Source organism: Aspergillus fijiensis, assembly GCF_003184825.1.
Source record: "Aspergillus fijiensis CBS 313.89 unplaced genomic scaffold BO72scaffold_55, whole genome shotgun sequence".
Classification (NCBI taxonomy): Eukaryota; Fungi; Ascomycota; class Eurotiomycetes; order Eurotiales; family Aspergillaceae; genus Aspergillus; species Aspergillus fijiensis.
Window position 1 is genome coordinate 36917 of NW_024469031.1, and position 22978 is coordinate 59894.

Here is a 22978-nt window from a genome sequence, read left to right on the forward strand (position 1 = left end):
AGAATCCCTTCTTCTGTTGATGCCCGAGGGACCTTGTGAACTGCGGTTGAGTTCACCAGGAATCAGCGCTTCAGCATATAAAAGGAAGCGTATTCTGCCTTCAACAGGTGGATAGGAACAAGCACCAAGCCCGACAGATCAAGCATCTGAGCCACAACCTTTCAATCATCAGCCATGCATCTCTCCTACCTTTCTTTTCTCACCTTAGCTGCCCCCTTGGTAGCAGCCATTGCTCCTCCTGCTGCATCTCCGGCACCGACCACGCTCATCACCGCCTCCAAAGTCAACAGCGCCGCCGCAGCCGCAGCCCCCAGCCCTACTCAGCCAGGCATCGCCGCAAATTGCAACGCGTACCATCTGGTGGCGAGTGGTGAGACCTGCGCCAGTATCGCGACGACAGCCGGCATCTCCCTGACCGACTTTTACTCGTGGAACTCCGGCGTCGGCAGCGGGTGTACCGCCCTGTGGCTGGGTTACTATGTCTGCGTTGGGGTGGGATCAACGGCAACCACCACCACCACCACAAGTACCACCACGACCGCTCCGGTGTCGACTCCTACCCCCATCCAGACGGGCATGGTGACCAACTGCAATACCTTCTACCTGGTGGCGTCGGGCGATACGTGCACCACTGTTGCGACAAAGGAGGGGATCACTGTGCAGAACATTGTGACCTGGAATCCGGCCGTGGGGACGGGATGCACTAATATGTGGTATGGATACTATATCTGTGTTGGGGTTTCGGGATGAGCTGAGCACGAGGGGACGTCCTGGTGGCTGTGAAGCGAGAGTTCTGGATGGGAGTTGAAATGCTTTAACTATGATGGGGCTGTTGCATGATGAGTATGTTTGATGTTGCACAAGGAATTGATGGATGTCATTATTCTATGATCGAGTTCGGCCGAATAGGGTAATATGATTTTAATTCATGCTGATTAGCAGACATTGGAGTACTATACAACCCTTGGCATGATTCCGTATAGGCCCATTGAGCGTCCTCAGTCTTATCAGCGGAGTTTATACCATGTCTATGTCTACCATGTCGGACCTAAAGGAAGCGCCAGTATCGGCCCGACGGGAGCAGCAGGACGGATAGTGGCAGAAGGAGTCAGCGGGCACTGCAGTGGGCAGTTTCTGGTTTCTGGATGGTTTCTGGGGCAGGTGTCGATCTCCAGGCTCGGCCCCGGTTCCGCTTCCGTCGAGAGCGGGGTCGCGGTGTTTCATTCCGAATTCCCGCCCCAGCCAATTCCCGCTCGTGCATTTGTTCATTTCAACCAGGGTGAAAGTGCGGGGGAATCACCTTACTAACTACGCTAGCCGGCTTTCTATTTGCTGCAGCAATGGATAGTTAACGAATGCAGTTGGCCCGAGTCCTCTTTGTTGGCCGGGTGGCCCATGACGCAAATCCACTACGATTTTCAAGGTCTAGCTGCAGGAGGACCGCTGCATACCCAGCCATGATAAGCCGAGGAGAACCGCGGAGGTGAGGTGTATAAAGCTCCAGATTTCTTTCAGACACCACCGTCAAGAAAAAAAGTCCAGTCCACTCCCAATTTCATCGCTCACACCATGTCCTTCCAAACCCTCGCACTCGCCGCCGTCGCGGTGGTATATTTTCTGATCCGCTATCTCAATCGCACCGACGTTCCCAAGATCAAGGGGATACCTGAAATCCCTGGGGTGCCTATATTTGGCAACCTGTTGCAATTAGGCGACCAGCATGCTACTGTGACGAAGAAGTGGGCGAAGAAATATGGCCCCGTCTTCCAGGTCCGGATGGGCAATCGGGTATGTGACCCGCAGCGAACAAAAGGCTGACGAGAGAGTCGAAATGTACTAGGTAACTGACAGAGCATACTTGTTCCTTCCAGCGCATTGTCTTTGCCAACAGCTTCGAGTCCGTCCGCCAACTGTGGATCAAAGACCAGTCGGCCCTGATCTCGCGTCCCACCTTCCACACCTTCCACAGCGTCGTGTCCAGCTCCCAGGGCTTCACGATCGGCACCTCGCCCTGGGACGAGTCCTGCAAGCGCCGACGCAAGGCGGCCGCCACCGCGCTGAACCGCCCAGCCGTGCAGTCGTACATGCCAATCATCGACCTCGAGGCCACCGCCAGCATCCGCGAGCTGTTCCAGGACAGCGACAGCGGCACCAAAGACATCAACCCGGTCGCGTATTTCCAGCGGTTCGCGCTCAACACCAGTCTGACGCTGAACTACGGCTTCCGTATCAGCGGCAACGTCGACGACGAGCTGCTGCACGAGATCTGCGACGTCGAGCGCGGCGTCTCCAACTTTCGGAGTACCAGCAACAATTGGCAGGACTACATCCCCCTCATGCGTCTGTTCCCCAAGGCGAACACCGAGGCCGAGTCGTTCCGCGTGCGCCGCGATAAGTATTTGACATATCTGTTGGATATTCTCAAGGACCAGATTGCCAAGGGCACGGATAAGCCGTGCATCACGGGGAACATTCTCAAGGATCCCGAGGCGAAGTTGAATGAGGGTGAGTCATGATCGATGGACTTTCCAAAGACAAAACATGTCGAACGAAATTACTGACTGTCACCAGCGGAGGTCAAGTCCATCTGTCTCACTATGGTCTCCGCCGGATTGGACACGGTTCCCGGTAACGTCATCATGGGCATCGCCTATCTCGCCTCGGAAGACGGCCAGCGCGTTCAGCAGAAGGCCTACGAGGAGATCATGAAGGTGTACCCGGACGGTGACGCCTGGGAGAAGTGCCTTGTGGAAGAGAAGGTCCCCTACGTGACCGCCCTGGTGAAAGAGACCCTCCGGTTCTGGACCGTGATCCCCATCTGTCTGCCGCGCGAAAGCACCAAGGATATTGTCTACAACGGCGCGACCATCCCCGCTGGAACCACCTTCTTCATGGTATGTTGGTATCCGACCTTGTTTCCGGTTCGAGATAAAAAATTCTTACCTAAACCCATCTCCAGAACGCATACGCCGCAGACTACGACGAAGAGCACTTCGACAAGCCCGAGCAATTCCTGCCGGAGCGGTATTTGGAGGTGGGCGAGGGCACGGGCACTCCCCACTACGGCTACGGGGCTGGCTCGCGCATGTGCGCCGGCTCGCATCTGGCCAACCGCGAGCTGTACACCGCCTACATTCGCTTGATCACCGCCTTCACCATGCACCCGGCCAAGAACCCCGACGACCGCCCGATCATGGATGCCATTCACTGCAATGCCATCCCCACGGCGTTGACAACGGAACCCAAGCCGTTCAAGGTGGGATTCCGACCGAGGAATCCGGAGAAGTTGAAGCAGTGGATTCGGGAGAGTGGTGAGCGCACTAAGCATTTGTGAAGCATTTGTGAATGTAAAGTATTTTTGAATTCTGAGTTGTAGAGATGGGAGAGCAATATATGCATGTGTACCTAGTTTGCAGGTAGCAATTCCTCAAAATTTACACGTAGATGATGAGTGCATGAATACTTTCCAAGTTGCCAATTGGGTAGGTATCCACCAAGCAGCGCAACAGATTATTATTATAGTTATCTCCGACTTATCAATTAATGATTGAATTATGCATAGACTAGAGTGCGGTGCATGAGGTGCAGGTGGTCGAGATAAGCACCACTGGCGCCAGTTCGGCCGAGATATGGTTACGTTACTAGTAGCCTCGGGTGCGGAATCCCCCGCACGGGGTCTTCCGTCCTTTCTGACCGCCACCGCGTTTGTCTTCCAAGTTTCCCCGCGCTGCGCCCGGTCGGAGCACTACCTACAGTAGCATCGTCTGTTTACCGTGCCGTCCCGTCTACTCTCCTCCGTCTTCTCCGCACTCGACTTCCTTCTCGCGCGCAGTCACTTCCACACCCCCATCATGGACGCTACTGCCTCTCTAACAACATGGGACTTCTCGCCCCCAGCAGCACACCGGGATGACTCTGACGGGGCCAACCCACGCAAGCGACGGCGAAAGTACATCGCCAAGGCTTGGTAGGTGCATTGCCCTTCCTTTCCCCCTACCTTCGTTCCCTGAGGTACACTTGGGTCAAGGATTAAGACTAACATACAAACAAGCAACGAATGCAAACGCCGTAAGATCAAATGCAATGGCGAGACGCCTTGTCAGCGATGCGGCCGCCAACGCATCGACTGTATCTACGACAAGCCCCCTCGTCACACCGATGGCGAGTCGGATCAGCAGTACGTTTTCGCGCCTACACACCCACCCACACCCACACGCCCTACACGTGTTGGTGTGTTGGTGGAAGTCCCACTCATGCTAATACATGCCCAGGGTCTACCTCGAGCAACTCTGTAAACAGATGTCTGCTATGCAGGAACAAATCAAGAACCTCTCCGCAGCTGTCACGACCTTGACGCAGCACAGCGTCACTGCCACCGCGATCGCGGCGCGGTCGGACGCCGCGGCGGCGGGCAGCCAGCGACCATTCCGTCGCCGCCGGTCCACGATCAGGGAGACCGCGTTCCAAGGCCCAACGACATCCGCCTTTAGCTTGCATTTGGCCAAGTCGAATCTCCTCCGCCAGGGGATCGTCGAGCAGACGGACGGGGCGGAGGATGCCGATGCCGATGCCGATGCTAACCATCCGCCTTCGCCGCTGCCGCCGGATTCGCCTGGGCCGGCGACGTTGCTGGATGCGGCGCGGCCCGAGGGGGATCCGCTGTGGTCGTTGGACAAGGCAGAGGCGATGCGGCTATGTCGCGTGTATGAGGAGGAGATGGGCATGATGTATCCCGTCTTGGATTTGCAGGACTTGCTGGATCAGGTCGAGGTCGTGTATGGGTCGTCGTCGGCGGCGGCGGTGGCGGCGCGTCCCGAGGGGTCTCGGGCGGTACCACACGCCGATGAAGTCCAGATCCTGCGGTTGGTCTTTGCGTGTGCGTTGACGGCTGAGGCGGCGGGGAGCAGCGAGCTGGCGATGCGGCTGTTTGAGAGTGTGCGCGAGGTGGCTGATAATTGCGTGTGGGGACCGTCGGAGATTAAGAGTATCATCTTGTTGACTCTGGTTGTGAGTGAGTTCTGAGTTTGGGGGCGGTGTATGGATGGCTGACAAGCGCTCTAGGCGATCTTCTATTTCCAGATCGACGAGGAAATTCTGGCTTGGCGCATCGCTGGCATCGTGGAGCGCATGTGCCTGGAAAAGGGGCTGCACCGACGGGAAACACTTGGCCAGCCGGCCATTGTCGCCGCGGGGCGGGATCGTGTTCTCCGGCTGTTCTGGTCGATTTATATTCTCGACATCCGGTGGAGCTTTGGGACGGGCATGCCGTTCTCTCTCGAGGATAGCGACATCGATCCCTGGCTACCGGAGCCGGAGGAGAAGACTCCCTATCTCCGGGTCATGATCCGGTACAGTCGCATTGCGGCCAAGGTGTGGAAGTTCATCTCGGCCTTCAACAATACGAACGAGATCAAGAAGGATGAGATGAATTATCTGGACTGGCAGGTCCAGCAGTGGGTGATGAACATCCCGGAGATCCTGCGTCTGGAGCAGCCGCCGTTGTCGGCCTCGAAGACCGAGCCTAAACCACCGCGCAGTCTGCATCGCCTGCGTGCGTTGCTTTACCTTCGCTCCAACCAGCTCCGCATGCTCATCCATCGGCCCGTGCTTCACTCTGCCGCGCATATCGTGCGGTACCCGGCTGAGTCGCAGATGGTCGTCGACCTGGCCAGGGAGACAATCCGGTTCATCACGCGACTCAACGAGACGACGGATATCTACCGTCTTCAGCAGGTGACCTTCAACTGGTTTCTCGTTTCGGCAGTCGCGGTGCTGTTTCTGGCTGTCGCGCAAGCCCCGTCACAGTTCGGTAGCGCCTGTCGTGAGGAATTCTACCTGGCGTTGGAACTTATTAAAGGCTTCTCGACAAAGTCTTATATCTCACTACGATTGTGGAAGTCAATTCGGAGTCTGCGGAAGTTGGGGCCGCAGGTTATGCGTCGGCAGCCGGAGGCAGCGGAAGCTGGGCCTGAAGGTGCGGATGTGCTTAACTCTGCAAAGGAGCAGGAGATAGAACAAGCGAGTGGCGCGGTTGACCCTTCGATGCAGTCAACGGGCAGTATACAGAGTCTCACGCCGGTGGATGGGGTGCAGATGACGAGGGAGTTGATGGAGTGGTTCGAGGCGGTTGGGAGTTTGGAAACACAGATCATGGGGATGGGAGCCCTGCCGCCGCATCAGGAGACCGACGTATGGGGAAGAAGTGGACAGTATATGGTTGACTACGGGGGCGAGCTGTCGAGCGTGATGAAGGATTGCTTCTGAGAACCGCCTCTGTGATTGATTCTCCACGACTGATACTATGTACACAATATGAGGTCTGCGGCATACTTGTTACTCATCTTTCCAGAACACCCTTCCCTCAAACAACCTCCGCGCGGTCGAAAACACGCGACCAGATTGCAGACTGCCATCCTCGGCGAACTCAGCCCCCACCAACATGTTTCCACTGGCATGTCCGATTGTGATCCCGGCAGCATCGACCGTCTGTCCCCGTTTCACAACCTGCGACACGGTGCTCCCTTCCACCCTCGCCGCGGTTGCCAGAGCCAAGGCCACCGTGATGGGCAGTGCTTTATGAGGCTGGCCTACGGAGAGCGCCCTGGCCACCAGATCGACCTTCTGCGGCGTCTGACCCTTGGCGACCGAGCGCGCATCCTCCCCGGGGGCCGCCACCAGAGCGATCTTGGGAATGCTCCCGGGCACCTTTTCGGGCGACGCTGCGATGCCCATCTTCACGCCGGCCAACCTCCGGATGCGATCCAACTTGTCCAACAACCCCACGTCGGCCGTCAACTCCTCCGGCGTCAGATTACTCTGGACCCCCAGCTTCGCCGCGGAGACAAATACACACGGATTGGCGACATCGATACACGTCGCCTCCACCTCCCCCTTGACCTCAAACACATCCACCGCATTCCCCGTCGGGAGCAACTTGCCCGTGACCGACCCGGCGGGATCCACGAAATCGAGCTGCACCCGCGCCGCCGTGCCCGCCACCCCATCGATGGCGAAGTCCCCGCTCGTCGCCGCCTCATACTCCGGCCCTTCCCCGTTTTCCGACCCCGATGCACTCTCCACCACCGGGAACGTGGAATGAATAATCTTCCCCGTATTGGTGTTATGGATCTTAACAGTGGCCTGATCCCCCTTCACCCGCGGCGCCCGCACCAACCCCGCATCCACGGCGAACGGCCCCACCGCCGCACTCATATTCCCGCAGTTACTCGTCAGATCGACCTTGTCGTCGACCACCCCGACCGACACGAACGTGTAATCCACGTCCGCGGCCGGGTGGGTTGAATCGCCTTGGATGATGCAGATCTTGGAGAGGCTGCTGATGCCCCCGCCCATCCCGTCGAGTTGGCGCCGGTGCGCGGCGTCGGGACTGCCCAGCACGGCGCGGTAGATGGCGGGGTGGGTGGAGGCGTCGGCGGGCAGGTCGGTCGCGTTGAAGAAGACGGCCCGGCTGGTGCCGCCGCGGTAGTAGGATGCTGGGAGGGAGCGTTGGGGGTTCGTTTTGGTTTTGGGGGTGGCGAGGGGGGTGGTTGTGGTGAGAAGTCGTCTTTTGTTGGGTTTGGGGAGGGGGGGTTTGGGGAGGTGGCGGAGGGTGGATTTTAGCATTTTTTCTGGTGTGTCTACTGTATGTAGAATTTGAGATTTGGTGGGTTGTGGTTGTGGTTGTGGTTGTGGTTGTGGTTGTGGTTCTGATTATTGGTGTTGGGATTGGGTTGTGATGTTAACTTAGGGTGTGATTAATTGAATCCGGGGGAAGGATGGGTTTTGTACCTAGTAGTTAGTTACAGAATGTTCTAAGTTGTGCCTAAGTATGGTATGGGGATGTGGGGCTTGTCGGATGCTTCCGATATTGCATTTGCTTGGCTCCGCTGCTTGGTGGTCGGTGGCCGGATGGGTCCGAGGGTTGATCGAGGGCATTGCATTGAGATCGATCTCAAACACTGGCTATTCCCAACCATGCTTGATCTACAACATACTGTAATTCGCTCCACACGAGTGGTTCTATCAAGATTGACATTTTCGATAGCAGACAAATGAATACCTACCCTCCCGCACCAATAATCTCAATCCAGCAATAGAACACAATCCCCTGAAATCATATATCCCACACACTGTTGTACCTACATCCACCCCCCAAACCCCGACCAAGACCAGTCTATTTACCCAAAACCCCTCTCAACCACAAAGTCCACCCCACCAGTCCCGCCGCCACCGCCATCCCCGCCGCCCCAAACACCCACGTCCCCTGATACTCGACTTGCACCGGCACCCCCGTGCCGGATTGTCTGGCCGCCCCCGCGATCGGATTCCCAACCAACGCCCCCACCGCCGCAACCGTATACGCCACCCCGATCCGCGCGCCCACCTCCGACACCTCCCCCGGCAGGTTGGCGATGATCGCCGGCGGTAAGGACACGATACTCCCCGACACCAGGCCGTAGATCGCGACGATGACCACCAGCGCCGGCAGGGTGGTGGCGAAGCGCCAGAAGAAGAGGATGATGGCGGTAGCTAGGCAGCCGGGCAGGGCGAGGGGGAGGCCGCCCCATCTTGTTTTGGGTGGGTTAGTTCGGGTTGATGGGTGGGGGAGGGGAGAGGGGGGTTACGTTTGGGGTAAGGGAGGGGGGGGTAAGGACCGGGCTACTTACCGATCAGCTAACCAGTTCGAGCCGATGCGGCCAATCAAGCTGGTTGCGTTCATGATGCTGAGCAGGTAGAAGGATGTGTCTTGGTCGATGGAGAGGTCGAGGGCGTAGTCTTCCACGTAGAAGAAGGGGATATAGACTGCGGCCATCATTGCTGTGAATGCTGTTGCCTTTGGTTAGAATCATGGAGTGAAGGGGGTAGTCTCCAGCGGAGTGATCCAAAATTTGTAGGGGGCTTGGGGGGAATACCGGCGGTGAAAGATACAAGGCACGAATCGGAGGTGAATTTCCTCCACTGTAGGGGCGCGCGCTTGGCATGGCCGGGACGGAGGCGCATCACCGCGGCGCAGGTGATGGAGCCGGCGAGCATGACCAAGGCGAGCACGCGCACGGCCCAGGGAAACCCGATGCGGACGATCAGTCGGCGGAGCATGATCGAGTAGATGATTCCCGCTGCATGGGGCTCAGCCTCAGCCTCAGCCTTAGCCTCAGGTGGTGAACTTCACAGAGAGGGAGCGTTAACACGTACCTAAACTACTCCCCGTCGCCGCAATCCCCGTCGCCAGCATGCGCTTCGCCGAGAAGTACAGCGGCAGCACCGCCACCGAGGGCACGACCAGCAGCCCGCTCCCGATCCCCACGCAGATCCCCTGCGCCAGAAACACCTGCCAGTACGCGGTGCACAGCGAGACCATCAGCATCCCCGCCACCTGCAGGACGCTGCCCGCGACCACCAGCAGTCGCAGATGGCCCCGGTCCATGATCGAGCCGACGGGCAGCCCGATCGCCATCATGAGGAAGAGTTGCACCGAGCCGATCCAGGCGATCGCCGACGGGGTGTAGTCGGCCAGGAGAGCGGTGGTGTAGTGGGCTTCGAAGACGCCGTAGGAACTGGTGAGACCCCTGGTTTTGGGTAGATTACTTGCTGGTAAGTTTGGCACGGAAACAATGTGAAGACGAGGTGACGGACCAGGTGTTTGCGAAGATCAGCCAGCTGCCCAGCACTTGGAGCCATGCGGCCAGGCCGCCGTCCATGCGGTGCTTGGGTTCGGGGGTTGGCTCGTGGCCCATGGTTTCTGTCTGGCCTTTTGCGAGATTGTCTTGGACTTCTGTAGGATTCGGTCGAGGGGGAGTCATTTGGAATGTCATATATCGATGTTTGATCCCACAATTCCGAGAGGGGGCATTTTGAATCCGATGCCGTGCCCGATGCCGGCGGGAGGGTGAGGTGGATCATTGCGCATACTTATGCGGACAAGACCCTGACTGCTCTCGGTGGACCTTCCGGCTTTTGTCGACGATCAACATGTCATTAAGCAGATAGTGTATTTCGGGTATGCTGCTAGAAGCCGATCATCCAAAGTGGGGAAGGGAGAAAGCAGCCACTCAACATCCTCGGGTCGGCCAATACCGATGACCCTTGCATGATCGGGATCGGCGGCGGCGATGCTGCTTTTCTCCATGCTATAACCCCGGTGGGAATGGATCATCAAATGTTGTAAATAGTCTCGGGCGGCCTTGCGGTGTCATCGTGCAGCCAGCTTGGGAGTTGTCTCGCAGTGCCCCTGCGCTAGTGTGGCAGTAGTTTGTGTGGTACCAAATGCTAGATGCATTCGAAAGTCTGATAGAAGACAAATACCTCGGTTTGACCGTCTATAGTCTACAACGTACTCCGGTGTCTTCGATGCGTGCGATGCAATCGATCCATTCGATTTCACGGATCTCTATTTACCGTGACTCTCGGAGTCTACACCTGCAGCTGGGGATGGGATGTGAGCCTGAAAGACAAGGTGTCTATCGCAAATACTCGATCCCCGGACCTTCATTCTTCCGTGGTTCTCCTAGTCTGCATCTCATTTCATCTCGTGCTGTATCCAATGCAGCTCCTGTGCGGAAACAACTTTCATTGGGAGCCGCCCTGCTGCAAATAAGAAATGCAGGAGTACCATGATTCATCAAATAGCGGTTGCTTCCCATCAAGATCATGCGGCTCATCCTGAATCTTTTCTCAACCGTGATTGAGTCTCACAACCCCCCCGATCAATTGCTGTCATGATGCTTCTTACTCATCGAGCTTGTGAGACATGCTCGTGCATTATCCTACGGTCATTGGCTGCCAGGATTGAACTGCTATACTGACAGCTGCCGCTTGCATGCTACCCAAAGCTTATTTGTGGGGCGCCGAATCAACAAAGTCATCTTTAGCGACCAGTTCCACTGGTCAAGAAAGAAGGCGTACGTATCCTTGTGGGGGCTCGAATGCTCTGGGCTTACTTCTCAGGACATGAAGCCGAGATGCGTTGCTAGTTATACGCCACTGAGCCTACTGAGCCACTGCAGAGTCCAGGCACTGAGTCTTCGGAACGGAGCCCTTATCAATCAAGATCCATGTCTCAGATGGCAAGTCTGGCTTCTGCAATGTGCCAAGAGACAGTACGACTCTGATGACAAAACAGTGAAGCATATTATGGATGAATCGTCTGCAAAAGATACAGGAAGTGATGTTGCGTGTTCCAGTTTGATAGAACAGGTGGCTGATACCAACTGGGAGAGATGTCTATGCTAAAGGGACGTCAGTTTCCACAGCTCGTTTCAGGATTGGTCTCCTCGTAACCTGACGGGGTATAAGGAGCATATGACTCCTGCGCAGCGCTTCAGCCTCCAACTGACACTATTCTTATACCTGACGGATGGTATCGCGGCTGCGAAGACAGGTTACGCCCTCACCAATTGGAGGTCCCTGATGGTCCCTTAGTGTCGGGCCGCTTTGCCTGTTTGTCACGAACACGAACGCCTCCGTCGCTTAGGATTCCCAATTGATGGGGAGGCAGTGGGGCCGCCCCAAGGCTAGAAGCCGATAAACCCTCGCTGCGATACCCGTGGCTCCACGTGGTGGGGACCCTTTTGCCTCTTCTCTTTGGCTGCCCACGCCTCAATTCCCAATTTTTATCCCTTTTATCTTGTTCCTGATTTTGTTGTCTGATCGTCGTTTTTGTTTTTAAAAGCTTCGCTTCTGTCCTTGCTTCATGTCTTCCTCGTACCCTCTTTGCCTTTGCAATTTACTTTGCATGTAGCCATCGTCAAGCCATGTACTGCTGACCCCATCATGCAACTGTCGATCTTTCTTTAAGCCTCACCCTCGCTATATATAGACTTCTCATTCGTCGCGAACACAATGCGCTCACTTTCTTTATCCTCTTTTCTGCTTCTGCTTCCTTCCTTGCTTCCTTCCACGGAGGCTGCGGACACATTTGACGTCACTCGCGATGATGACCTCCTCTCGTTTGTCACTGTACGCTTTTAACTTATCAATGCCCCCGGACCCCAGACTGACCGTCTCGCTCGCAGATGCCAAATGTTAAGGCAATCAAATACAACATAACCTATCACGATCGCAGTCGCGTAAGCCCCGGGTACTGGTTCGTCGCGCCGTACAGTCACCTGGACGCCGATCCATATAACAGCAAATTCAATCCCTGTCAAGTGGGACCTCACATCTACGATCAGGACGGCAAGCTGATCTGGACTGGATCTTGTCTCCACAACAACCGCAATGTCTTCGACTTCAAGCCTACGAGCCATATCGCCGATGGTGCCACCCATCTTTCATTCATTCTCCAAAACAACTACATTAACGACGGCACGCCGTTGGCCAAAGGTGCCGCTTACATACTCAACGACAAATACTTGGTGGAGAGCACCATCCCCATCACGAATGACCTAGAGCGGTGGGATCTGCACGAGTTCAATGTGCTTCCGGGCGGGAAGACGGCGTTGGCGGCCTCGATCCGGATTCAGGACCAGTCCCTGGCGGAGTTGGGCCGGCCGGCGGAATCGAGCCGAGTGGCTTCGGGAGGGTTTGTGGAGATCGACCTAGCCACCAGCGCGGTGCTCTTCGACTGGGACTCTCGCGACAAGATCCCCCTCCACGAGTCGGACCATGTGATGCCGTGGTCGCCGCCCGAAGGAGGAGGAGGTCTGGACTACATCCATGTGAACGCGGCGGACAAGAACGTGTACGGCGACTACCTCCTGTCGGCTCGCTACACCAGCACCATCTATCTGATCTCCGGGCAAGACGGACACATCATCTGGCGCCTGGGCGGGAAATACACCAACTTCGCCATGGATTTCACCTTCTCCAAGCAACACAACGCGCGATTCGTCTCCGCCAACGAGACGCACACCGTCTTGTCGTTCCTTAACAACGCCTCCGACGACTTCACCAACCAAGAGGACGTGTCCTCCGGCATGATCGTCGAGCTGGACACTGTTCGAATGACCGCGACGCTGCGGAGCCGCTACACCCGTCCGGACGGGAGCCTGAGTCGCATGCGTGGCAACCTCCAGCGGCTCGAAGGAGGCAACGTCTTCATGGGCTGGAGCGCGCAAGGCTACCACAGCGAGCATGCCCCGGATGGCACCGCGCTCATGGAAGCCAAGTTCCTCTCCCCGCGCTTCAACAGCTACCGGTCGTACAAGTTCCCGTTCGTCGGCCACCCCCAGCAGCCGCCCGCTCTGGCCGCGTCCGTCTACGCCAGCAAACCCAGCCAGGCGCATCCGTCCGCCGCAGGCGCAGCCGCGTCGAATCCCGAGCTGACCACCGTCGTCCACGTCAGCTGGAACGGCGCCACCGAGGTCGCCGTCTGGAATTTCTATTCGCAAGCGGACGAGACCTCCGTCCCTTATCTGATCGGCAACGTGACCAAGCACGACTTCGAGTCGGTCTTCGTGACCCCGGGCTACTGGGACTTCGTTTCTGCCGAAGCGCTCGATCGCAACGGGAACTCCCTTGGCTGGTCGCGGATCATCCGCTCCGATATCGAGGGAGCTCTGAAGTACGCATCCGAGGATGGAGAGCAGCTGCTCCTCGTCCCTGACGATCCCGCATCGCTGGTGGCTGTTGAACCTGCTGTCGAGGAGGAGATTGTGGTGGACCCGGCCTCACTGGTCGAGACCATCGTCGTGGACGAAGAAATGGCCCAGGAGGAGTCCGAGCACGTCTCCGATGCAGACGATCTGCTGCGGGCCATCAACGATGTGGTCATCGGCATGATTCTGCTCGCTTGCTTCGGGACGGTTCTGATCTTCTGGTGGACGCGGAGGTTCAAGTGGCGGCCACACCGGTATCTGCGGCTGGCCTCTTCTCCGTTGCATAGCCCGGCGGTATGAACGAGGGGCCGTCAGGTGTACAGTAAATTGTACACTGTCATTCGTAACTGTATATAATGGTATCTTGCTGTCGTTTCAGCGTGGAGTTGGTAGAGCATGGAGAGATTTGGTATCCATCACGTTTCAGGTATCTGCACAAACGCTCGACCTAGCCGTCAAAAGTAAGACTTTATTGATAAATCAACCCTGGGGAACCTTAGTTAAGATCTTGATTCTCCATTGACATTTCAACCCTACACTGGAAGCGTTTTTTGTAGTCCAAGTTCAAAGAATTTATACCACGGAAATACATATACCTATACAAAGCAATACAGAGCCATCAAACCAGATGACATACTTGCTACAATCTCCCTCTGATTTCGATGTTGGCCGTAAGTTACATAGTCCTCTCGCCGGATGGCCTGGGTTACCAACACCAGGCCGGCGTGGAGACGACAATATCGTCTCAGTCTACTGAATCTCGTGTATAAATCACAGTGCAAGCCATCTCAATTTCAACAGGTCTAGTTCCAAGCGTCCCCCCCCCAAAGAGGCAGTCCCTCCGCTCTTCCTACAAGTTGGTTCCTCATTGACTCCAATCTACTTGGCACGTTCTGAACCCAATGGGGCCCTTCCTCCAAAACGCTCCATAGAATTGGCATCAGCTTTCAGAGCACCACCACAGAACCCATCGCTGCCGCCGCCCCGGCATCATCCTCGCACTACCTCTTTGAAATCACATTCGCCCCTCGCACAGCGGAAGACGTAAGCCTTGCCTTGCTCTATCTGTCCTCGGGAGATTTTCGCGGGCATGCAGGCACATTCCGGGTTCCCGACCCGGATGCCCTCCCAATCGTCAAACACCATATATTCGCAATCGTCGCATCTGTAGAAGGGCCGGTGCAGGTTGCCGTTGTTCGTTTTGCGGGTCTCGCGGCGGAGCATGGGGGATCCGCAGCAGTGCGGTTCGTTCGCGAAGAGACGAGGAGGGGATTCGCGCTGCATCTTCTCCCAAAGATAAAAGGAGATTCGACCTCGTGGGGGTGGATGTTCGGGTCTGGTCTGGTCAGGCTTGGTCCGGTCAAGTGTGGCTCGGCATATGAAGAGAACTTACCGTTGAGAGGAATAGAAGTGTTATTGTTCAAAATCCTTGTCTGATGATGATGATGATGATGATGATGATGGAATGTAACCAAAATAAGATACAGAAGGAGTTCGTGGGCGATTGTCTGGCGGGCTGGAGTAGGCTCAATGCTTTTACCGGATCAACAAACTGCGTTTATGAGGCAGGCCCCTTAGGCTGGGGGGATATTCTGTCCTACTTATAGTCATCTGGAACTTGATTATGTGGAATAGGGAAAATGCATTGCAGCAGCTGGATTGGGTTTCCAAAATCTCGAAAGGCACATTCTCTTCTCTGCGGCATTTTTCGTCTTGTGCAAAAGTGTCTCTTGAGGCCAGCCCCTCAGACGTCATGGGGATTTCTCGGAGTGATCATTGGTCAAGTGAAAAAGTCTGTTCATGCCAACAGATGCTCTGTCAACCTGGATGAGGTGAGTCATTGGGGAAGAAGGAGGACAATGGGGGAAAAGTCGCTGGTCCAGTGAGAGGGAAGAGAAAGCCAAACACCGAATGATCTGACTGGGGCGTATATTAGTATAAGGTACAGTGCTACCCCGGAAATCTTACAGTCCTGGTAGAACTAATTGACATATGTTGGCAGTGCTATTGGTCAGGCATGCTCTGCGGTCCGTACGATACAAGTACAATACCTCGTAGTCCCTCACCCGCCTACTAGAGGTATACTACTAGGTAGTGCGCAATTCTCGTCGCGAAGATTGGTCCAGGCTGTCTTTTCACCCTGCATCATCTATGCAGCACAAACGCCGACCAGACCGTGGAAGCCTGGAGGTGGTATTTTCTTTTCCTTTCGAACTGATTCTAAGACGAACCCCGCCTAACGCGACCCCCGTCGCGTCCTGGAGAATTCACGCGTTCACGAGGTAGAAATACCAACTCTCTGCTATCGTTGATCTTTGCTCGCTGTCAGTCCTACTTTGCAACCTACTGCCTGACTTGACTTTGTCATCAACTCAATCTTGGCTTAGAAGTGATTCTCCGCCGTCAGTTAGGCACTATCTTTTATCTTTCCCGCTGGGTGAAACATCTCTCCGTAATGGGTGATGCAAGTCTTTGGGAACAGATTCCTAAACTCAGCGAACAGATTCTTGAACTCGGCCAACATATTCCTGAACTCAACGAAAGGATTATATTTATATGTAGTACACACGACTTGGCTCTAAAAGAATCGACAGACAGATTGATTCGGGAACTCCAGGAACTCCAGAATAATCAGAGCCCTGGCTCCAGTACGCCGAGGATTCCATATGATGATGAATTTGACACGTGAGTTGGAAGCATTCCCCAGCAGCAAACCTCTCCCCCTTCCTCCCCCCCCCCTCCACAAACCCCCCAAGCCATAAATCCTTTCCGGGTATCCAGATTTGCGCAGACTTCAGCAGCAACCTGAGGTCCATTCTCGCAACCGAGAGCCAGTGGCTCGATGTTGGGGAATGTGTCAAAAACATAGGAGCAAGCATTATGGAGAAAAGGACCCGGTCGGCTCCTCTGGTGGACTGTCTGGCCTGGAACAAACGGTCCAGATGATGAAAAGGCGCAAGGGAACTGCGGCTGCCGTGGACGACGGATGAGGCGTGCACAGCAGGAAATCCAAGGAAAGATGAGTCATGAGGAAATCCAGAGGACGGGCATACGAGCAGGCAAGGTTGGATGACGTTTGGAAAAGCGGCAAGGGCAAGATAGCATGTTCCAAGGGCCCGGGGCTGAAGCTAAAGGATCATTTTTGCCATCTATGGGCTAGAAGGGCCTTGTCAGTTATCACAATCCATGTGAATTCATTCTTTTGGAAAGTCTGGCTTGATTATCTTTGGTCGCCGGTATACCACTCGCCGCCGGATGGAAAGAGTCTGGCGATGCTCGAGCAACAGTCCAAACAGTGCTTTTTTAGACCGGATATTCCTTTGATGGGCTTTCAAGGCTGGCGATCAGAGGAGGAACGAGAATTGATGGTGTACTGTAGAAGTTGTTGACGGCTAATGACGAGTTTGGACGCAGGGACGGTGTGGCTAGAAGACCTGGGAATTTTAGAGTGGCCGCGTCTAATACTTTTCCGAACGCAGAGCAGGAGACATGTGGATTTACTAAGGCTCAAGATCTTGATGCTCTTTGGGCGCAGTTCAATGCGGAGTACGCGGACCATAGCGGGCTATCGACTCCAGCTGCCTCTACTCCACAGCTCGACGATTCCAATGCGGGCAGGCCGGCCTATGATCAGCATGCATCAGTCAACACCTACAGCGGTGTTGATATACAAAGAGAGTCAACCAGGAATACCAGGAATGATCCTATTGGGACCTCGACCGGGTGGGTTTGTATGAGACCCCTCTTCTGAGACCTCTGTCAGGCTAACATGCCTTCTCTTCCATAGCAGGCGCGTGAATAGCGAGCAGCAAGCGATGGAAGGAGACAAGCAAGCAGACATAGGAAGAAATGTCGATCGGACTTCTCCAGTTTCGGCACGGTCACAGAAAAACGGTAGTCGACGAAACAATCAGAAATCTTGCTTGCCGAAATTGCTTCCTAAAGCCTCCGCATCGCAGCAGACAAATGGGTTAGAAGCTGGTGACGAGGTTCGCCAGGGCAGAGCTCTTCGAACCAGGCAGCGAAGGAAGTCGACCGGCGCGTTTCAAATGGGACCTGGTCGAATACCATATTGGGACAGGCTGCTTGTAATAGGTCCCATTCCAGGACGGTCAAAAACCGATCAAGTTATGGGGAACGTCGATGCAGTCGAGTGAGCGGGAGCAATATCCGGTGGACTACGGAAGGATATAGTATAGCCGGCCCTCTGCAGAAACAACTTCTCTTACCTTTATCGCAGTGGTAATTGCCTGAAAGACCCTCTGTTTTGGGACCCTGTTAGCCAAAGCTTGATCGATCAAGTGATCAAGATTTCAGAGGCGGAAGGTCCTGCTGTTATGCTTTGTTCTTCTACTCGCGTTGTTGAGGTCAATTATAATATGATTATTCCTTTATTTCTTATTTTGCTGGCCGAAGTGGTTTTAGTGGCTTAAACTACATAAGTTCTGTAGGCCTAGGCTCGATACAGGTTAGGGCGTCGATAGGGGGCGCACGGGACCACCGCCAATGGGCGAGAGAAAACAACCAGGCCGGGCACGTGCGCTCTTTCTCCTCTTTGATTCTACCTCTCATCAACACACGAGACACGAGACACTTTTTTGCCAAGTGCAGCCCACTTGGTGCTGCAGGACCGTGGATGCAAGTCACAGCTCTCTCCTCGCACGTGGTGCCACGCCCGCTGCCATGCCGGGTGTCGCAGGAGCCAAGTTGGGCCAAGTTGGGCCAAGTCTGGCCAAGGAGGCTTGTCTGCTTCCCTTCTTCTCTTGTCTCTGCTTCTTCGCTAAACCTACTGTGCTCGGGGCCATGACTCAGTCCGACCCGGTCCTTCATCTTAGTCTCCGATTTGAACCGGTTAGTTGCGATGTGATAATGGTGAATGCATTTGCAATGGAGATAACAGCAAGGTCTGCAATCTAGATGTTGGCGCACAGCTGCCGTCGAGCAGCGGCATGGGTTGTCCAGGCCCGAGGCCACCGTCAGCCAGCCCGCCTTTCCAACTCTCGCTCATGCAATCAGAAAACCCTCGTTGGTCGTCGAGCCTAGGGAACCGAGATTACCTGACACACTGGTCCGGTCCAACTGTCACGCTGCTTCCCTCCGAGGCCGAAGGCCCACTAGTTCGTCTCGCTTGACCGGGGTGAGATGCAACTGCCTGGCCGACTAAAGCACCGCTAGTGGACCAAACCAACTGCTTCTAGCCAACCACAATCTCCACCGCTAGAACGTGCTGAACGAGTCTGATATTGATGGTTCTCGATGCATATAGCATGATAATGCAACCCCTTCGCCGTTCATGCATATTTAAGCCCATCAGTTCTCCTCCCTTCCCCCCCCTTTTTCGGGTAGGATCATCTGTCTCTCAACAGCCTCGAGGACCTTTTGTCAATACATACTCGATATGGCAGACTTTGACGCTTCTCGCGAGCCCGACATGGCCGCCAAGCACGAGTTCCCTGAGATGAGCCACAGCGAGAAGGAGGCTTTCGACAAACTCCTTCGCCCCGATGATAGTTACACCCAAGCGGGTGTCTACTGGGCCGATCTTCCTCTCGGCCAGCGGATCAAATTCGTCCGCTCCGTGGACTCCAAGGAGAGTAGCCGTCAGTGGTCGGCTCTCTGGCAGCAGTTCAAGGCCGATCCTTTGTCGCCGCTCATGAACTACTTTCGCGACACCGTCATTCCAGGTGCTGGTATTGGTCTGGAAGGGTAAGTCCATCCTGGTTGGCACTCTCTACAAGAAGACGTTGGTCTGATGTGTCATAGTTATGTTTTACTCTCCATCGGAAACATCTCCACCCTGTTTGGCAAGTCCTTCGAATCCTGTTGGGGCAAATACGAGATCTGCTCCAAGAACTGGATCTCCGCTATATCCTATCTCGAGATCGTCGGTATTATCATCGGACAGGTGTTGGTCGGTATTATTGGCGATTGGATCGGCCGTCGTTGGGGTCTGCTACAAGATGCCTGGATTATGATTCTAGGCTTGGTCATGCTGGTTTGTGCTTGGGGTACCACACAGAACGGTTGGGTCATCTGCTATGCGTGGTCTTTGTTCATCTACGGCATCGGTGTTGGTGAGTATCTGCCTCCTTGCCTTTTTGGTCCCAGTGATACGATGACTGACTGGCTGTCTGATAGGTGGCGAGTACCCGATGACTGTCACAAGTAGTATGGAGAATGCCGTCGGCTCTGGCAAGCTCTCTACTCGGGAGGATCGTCTTCACCGCGGCGCCAAAGTGATCTCATGCTTCTCGATGCAAGGTTGGGGTCAGGTTCTCAACCAGGCCTTCCTCATGATTCTGCTTCTGATCTTCAACGCCGGCAGCGGCGAGGAGCCCATCAACCAGACCGCCACCCAGTGGACCTACCGCATCTCCTTCGTGATCCCGCTGGTTGGCACTCTCTGGCTTCTCTATTACCGTGCCTACCACATGAAGGCCGCCAGCAAGCAGCTCGCAGCCACCAAGAAGGCGGCCAAGGTGTCCGTGACCGGCTACGACAGCGAGTCCCTCCGCTTGACCTTCAAGCACTTCACTCCGCGTGTCCTTGCCACGGCTGGTGGCTGGTTCGCCAACGACGTCTTCTTCTACGGCGCCAAGCTGTTCTCCAGCGATTTCATTGCCGTCATCAGCCCGAAGTCGAAATCGATCTTCACCACGTGGCAATGGAGTTTTATCGACGTTGTCGTCACTTTGGCTGGTTATTACTTCGCCATCGCCTTCGTCGACAACAAGCTCTACGGCCGTAAATGGATGCAGATCTGGGGCTTCTTGCTCTGTTTCATCATGTTCGTGGTGCCTGCGTTCCACTACGACTACTACACGGAGGCCGCACACATCCACTCGTTCCAGACGATGTACTTCCTGTCCAGTTTCTTCAACCAGTTCGGCCCCAACTGCGTGACCTTCCTCGTGGCCGGTGAGGTCTTCCCCACCCCGATCCGGGCGACCGCGCACGGCATCTCCGCTGCGACGGGCAAGCTCGGCGCGCTGCTGGCGGCCATCCTCTTCAACTACATCGACACCCAGACCAAGTTCTACTTCGTCCCCTGGTGGGGACTGCTGGGTATGGCCCTGACGTACCTGTTCCTACCCGACACCACCGGCCTCGACCTCAAGGAGCAGGAGCGCCGCTGGATCTACATCCGGGAGGGCCGCGAGCACGAGTACCACGGCGTGGCCGTGCACCCGAAGCATCTGTCGGTGTGGGAGCGCTTCCGGGGCGCCAGCAAGTATTACAACCCGGAGCTGGACTACCAGCAGCGCATCCGCGAGTACCGCGCCGAGTGGGAGACCAGGATGGCGCGCCTGAGCGAGGAGACCAAGCGGGAGGATGATGCGGATGCCTTCATTGAGGACGAGTTACTGGGCGGCTCCGTGCACGACTACTTCTACCGCACGAGCTCGTTGAGCACGGCGCACAGCGTTGAGAAGGTTGACGCAGCGGAGGCGAAGTAACTTGTGTTTGGGTTCGATGCGAGCCGCGGGATCGAACTCGGTTGAGACGCAAATCAGCGAGATCAAAGATTATACCCCCCTCCCTCCTGGTTTGTTGAAGCAAGGAGGAATCTTACCTGTGTTATAATAATGTCTTTTATGGTTTTTGACATCCTATTTGGGTTAGTTGATTTTGGGACGAAAACTGGGGCTGTTTACGTATATTAGTTTAATGCAGAAACTACATCACTATACTTGTCTTTCTTCAAGGGATGTGTCAAAGCACTGCTTGTTCTGACCCACCGGACCTGTCTGATTCTGCCAGTGGGAATAACCAGATCACAAAACAGCCTCGCAGACATCCCGCGCAGGGAAATGGAGGCCTGATGCCCCACGTAAACATCCGGTACATCTTTATTGGGAAGTAGTTATGCATTTCCAACGCAGTCATCGATTTGTTCTATCGATACACTGTTTGGATATCATGCCCTTACGGGGCCAGCGCTTCGCAACTCCATGAGGACCTGACGAAGGGTGACGACTGCTGGTTGGCTTCAACTAAGCAGCTTGGCCGGGCTCTTCTTCTGAGGGGGGAGTCAGCGGGTTCTCCCACCCACCTTTCCGAAACACGCGCGTTTTCCTACCGAACTCCTATACAAAGCATGTATACCCGCGGCTTTGCCCGATCAACCCAACTGGTTATCTTTTTCTATTGGGATAGATATTTAGACTCAGACTCGAGAAGAATAGCTACGCTTTGATGCACTGTATAGAATTCGATATAACCTCAGGTATGAGACGTTGACAAGGTATTCGAAGAGGGCCTCGCCTCCCCGCTCGCTTGGCAAGGTGCCTCGGGAGGGGGGGGGTGGGGGGGCAGGGAAGGACCCACGGAGGTTTCAATGACTGCCTGGCGTGCTCGGGGGAATGCTTGTTTTGCTTGGCTTACTTGCTCACTCGGTTGAAAGGGTGTAACCAAGTATATCAACTACAGGGGCCAGAACGAGCAGGCTAGCTGAAAACTCCCCAAGGACTCATGTAAGCATCGTCTTGGGATGTGGGGGAAGAAGCTTAAGGAGGCCGGATCCGGAAAGGTTCCATGGTAGCTGAGCTTAGGGGGGTGTCACGGGCGTGTAGAGGAACTTCCGTTGTTTCTCTTGCGTGGGCCACTCGCTTGCTGGTATCGCCCTTGACCTCACATGGCCGGGTTATAGTACCGACTCTTTACTACAGTTGACCGTCGGCGGGTAGGGCTGGCGAAAGACACCCGGCGACTTGCTGAGACCTTTTCAAGCAGTGATAGTAATAGTTAATACCCTATCTTTTCTCATTCTCTATGATTTGTCTACAAATATCAAACACGACCTTGATTACACCTAGCGTAGCAGAAAACACTTCAGACTGTAGAAGGGGGCTAAATGGGAAAGAGGGGTACGGGTACCTTTCAAGAACAACTCTCTTGCTAAGGTATCAAGTTTCCACCTGCCCTTTTAGCCCCAAGTCCCTCTGCTCTCGCCGTCAGAAATGGTATATCAACAATCAGATCCCCGGCAATCATGTTTCACTGCGACACCGCGAACTCCGCTCGTAATTCTATTCGCTGTTCGCGTGACACAAGGCTCAGAGATTCCGAACTGAGATCTTGTGGTTGTTGCTGCTGATTGGGCTAGTTCACTCGGATCGACGGCCGGATCCTGATGCTGCTGCTGTGACAGGCCGCAGGCCGAATCCCGGACAACCAAACAATTAAGTTCCAGTCTCGCGTGGCTGCACGACCCGACCGAAAGTATAACATGGCATCATCATGTCATGCTATCTATACTCTATCAACTTTCTCAAGCGGCACGAAAAAAGGATGAGCTTGAAAGAAGGACACTACAGTCACCAGAAAAAATAAACATAAAAATATGATCTCCGATAGGGGGAATCGAACCCCCGGCTGCCGTGTGAGAGACGGCGATGTTAGCCACTACACCATATCGGATGCTGTGTGAACGTGTACCACAT

At 55.1% G+C, this 22978-nt stretch overlaps 7 protein-coding genes and 1 non-coding gene across 8 annotated transcripts; 5 read left to right on the forward strand and 3 right to left on the reverse strand.

The window, feature by feature from the left end:
• Window positions 1–1439: 1439 nt before the first annotated feature.
• BO72DRAFT_223922 (cytochrome P450) lies at window positions 1440–3384 on the forward strand. The gene is made up of 4 exons (XM_040939794.1): window positions 1440–1788; window positions 1872–2505; window positions 2572–2894; window positions 2960–3384. The coding sequence occupies exons 1-4, from the start codon at window positions 1570–1572 to the stop codon at window positions 3332–3334; spliced, it is 1551 nt and encodes a 516-aa protein (XP_040797782.1). The 5' UTR covers window positions 1440–1569; the 3' UTR covers window positions 3335–3384.
• Window positions 3385–3851: 467 nt separating this feature from the next.
• Window positions 3852–6264, forward strand: BO72DRAFT_499668 (putative C6 transcription factor; the record flags this gene model as incomplete). The annotated part of the gene is made up of 4 exons (XM_040948856.1): window positions 3852–3967; window positions 4052–4177; window positions 4272–5007; window positions 5062–6264. The coding sequence occupies 4 exons, from the start codon at window positions 3852–3854 to the stop codon at window positions 6262–6264; spliced, it is 2181 nt and encodes a 726-aa protein (XP_040797783.1).
• A 1909-nt stretch (window positions 6265–8173) lies between these two features.
• BO72DRAFT_530702 (MFS general substrate transporter) lies at window positions 8174–9856 on the reverse strand (the record flags this gene model as incomplete). The annotated part of the gene is made up of 5 exons (XM_040950313.1): window positions 9634–9856; window positions 9193–9566; window positions 8913–9116; window positions 8667–8826; window positions 8174–8567 (listed from the first exon to the last, which is right to left on the reverse strand). Exons 1-5 carry the CDS (start codon window positions 9810–9812, stop codon window positions 8174–8176), a joined length of 1311 nt encoding a protein of 436 aa, XP_040797784.1. The 5' UTR covers window positions 9813–9856.
• Window positions 9857–10568: 712 nt separating this feature from the next.
• On the forward strand, window positions 10569–11527 carry BO72DRAFT_451305 (uncharacterized protein). Its single transcript, XM_040945455.1, has one exon. The coding sequence runs from the start codon at window positions 10948–10950 to the stop codon at window positions 11227–11229; it is 282 nt and encodes a 93-aa protein (XP_040797785.1). The 5' UTR covers window positions 10569–10947; the 3' UTR covers window positions 11230–11527.
• Window positions 11528–11838: 311 nt separating this feature from the next.
• On the forward strand, window positions 11839–14407 carry BO72DRAFT_461784 (uncharacterized protein; the record flags this gene model as incomplete). Its single annotated transcript, XM_040946536.1, has 5 exons — window positions 11839–11955; window positions 12012–13829; window positions 13915–13996; window positions 14150–14206; window positions 14337–14407. The coding sequence occupies 5 exons, from the start codon at window positions 11839–11841 to the stop codon at window positions 14405–14407; spliced, it is 2145 nt and encodes a 714-aa protein (XP_040797786.1).
• A 1-nt stretch (window position 14408) lies between these two features.
• BO72DRAFT_224185 (uncharacterized protein) lies at window positions 14409–14909 on the reverse strand. The gene has a single exon (XM_040939795.1). It carries the CDS (start codon window positions 14817–14819, stop codon window positions 14526–14528), a length of 294 nt encoding a protein of 97 aa, XP_040797787.1. The 5' UTR covers window positions 14820–14909; the 3' UTR covers window positions 14409–14525.
• Window positions 14910–18756: 3847 nt separating this feature from the next.
• BO72DRAFT_224238 (MFS phosphate transporter) lies at window positions 18757–21216 on the forward strand. Its single transcript, XM_040939796.1, has 3 exons — window positions 18757–19241; window positions 19299–19609; window positions 19674–21216. The coding sequence occupies exons 1-3, from the start codon at window positions 18934–18936 to the stop codon at window positions 20990–20992; spliced, it is 1938 nt and encodes a 645-aa protein (XP_040797788.1). The 5' UTR covers window positions 18757–18933; the 3' UTR covers window positions 20993–21216.
• Window positions 21217–22883: 1667 nt separating this feature from the next.
• BO72DRAFT_t241 lies at window positions 22884–22955 on the reverse strand. The gene has a single exon. It is a non-coding gene; the product is annotated as a tRNA-Glu (tRNA).
• Window positions 22956–22978: the final 23 nt, after the last annotated feature.

Coding starts and splice junctions, on each gene's coding strand:
- BO72DRAFT_223922 (XM_040939794.1), top strand. CDS start 1,570: ATGTCCTTCCAAACCCTCGCACTCGCCGCCGTCGCGGTGGTATATTTT. Junction 1,789..1,871: donor AGGTCCGGATGGGCAATCGG/GTATGTGACCCG, acceptor TGTTCCTTCCAG/CGCATTGTCTTTGCCAACAG. Junction 2,506..2,571: donor CGAGGCGAAGTTGAATGAGG/GTGAGTCATGAT, acceptor GACTGTCACCAG/CGGAGGTCAAGTCCATCTGT.
- BO72DRAFT_451305 (XM_040945455.1), top strand. CDS start 10,948: ATGAAGCCGAGATGCGTTGCTAGTTATACGCCACTGAGCCTACTGAGC.
- BO72DRAFT_224185 (XM_040939795.1), bottom strand. CDS start 14,819: ATGCAGCGCGAATCCCCTCCTCGTCTCTTCGCGAACGAACCGCACTGC.
- BO72DRAFT_224238 (XM_040939796.1), top strand. CDS start 18,934: ATGGCAGACTTTGACGCTTCTCGCGAGCCCGACATGGCCGCCAAGCAC. Junction 19,242..19,298: donor GCTGGTATTGGTCTGGAAGG/GTAAGTCCATCC, acceptor GATGTGTCATAG/TTATGTTTTACTCTCCATCG. Junction 19,610..19,673: donor CATCTACGGCATCGGTGTTG/GTGAGTATCTGC, acceptor GCTGTCTGATAG/GTGGCGAGTACCCGATGACT.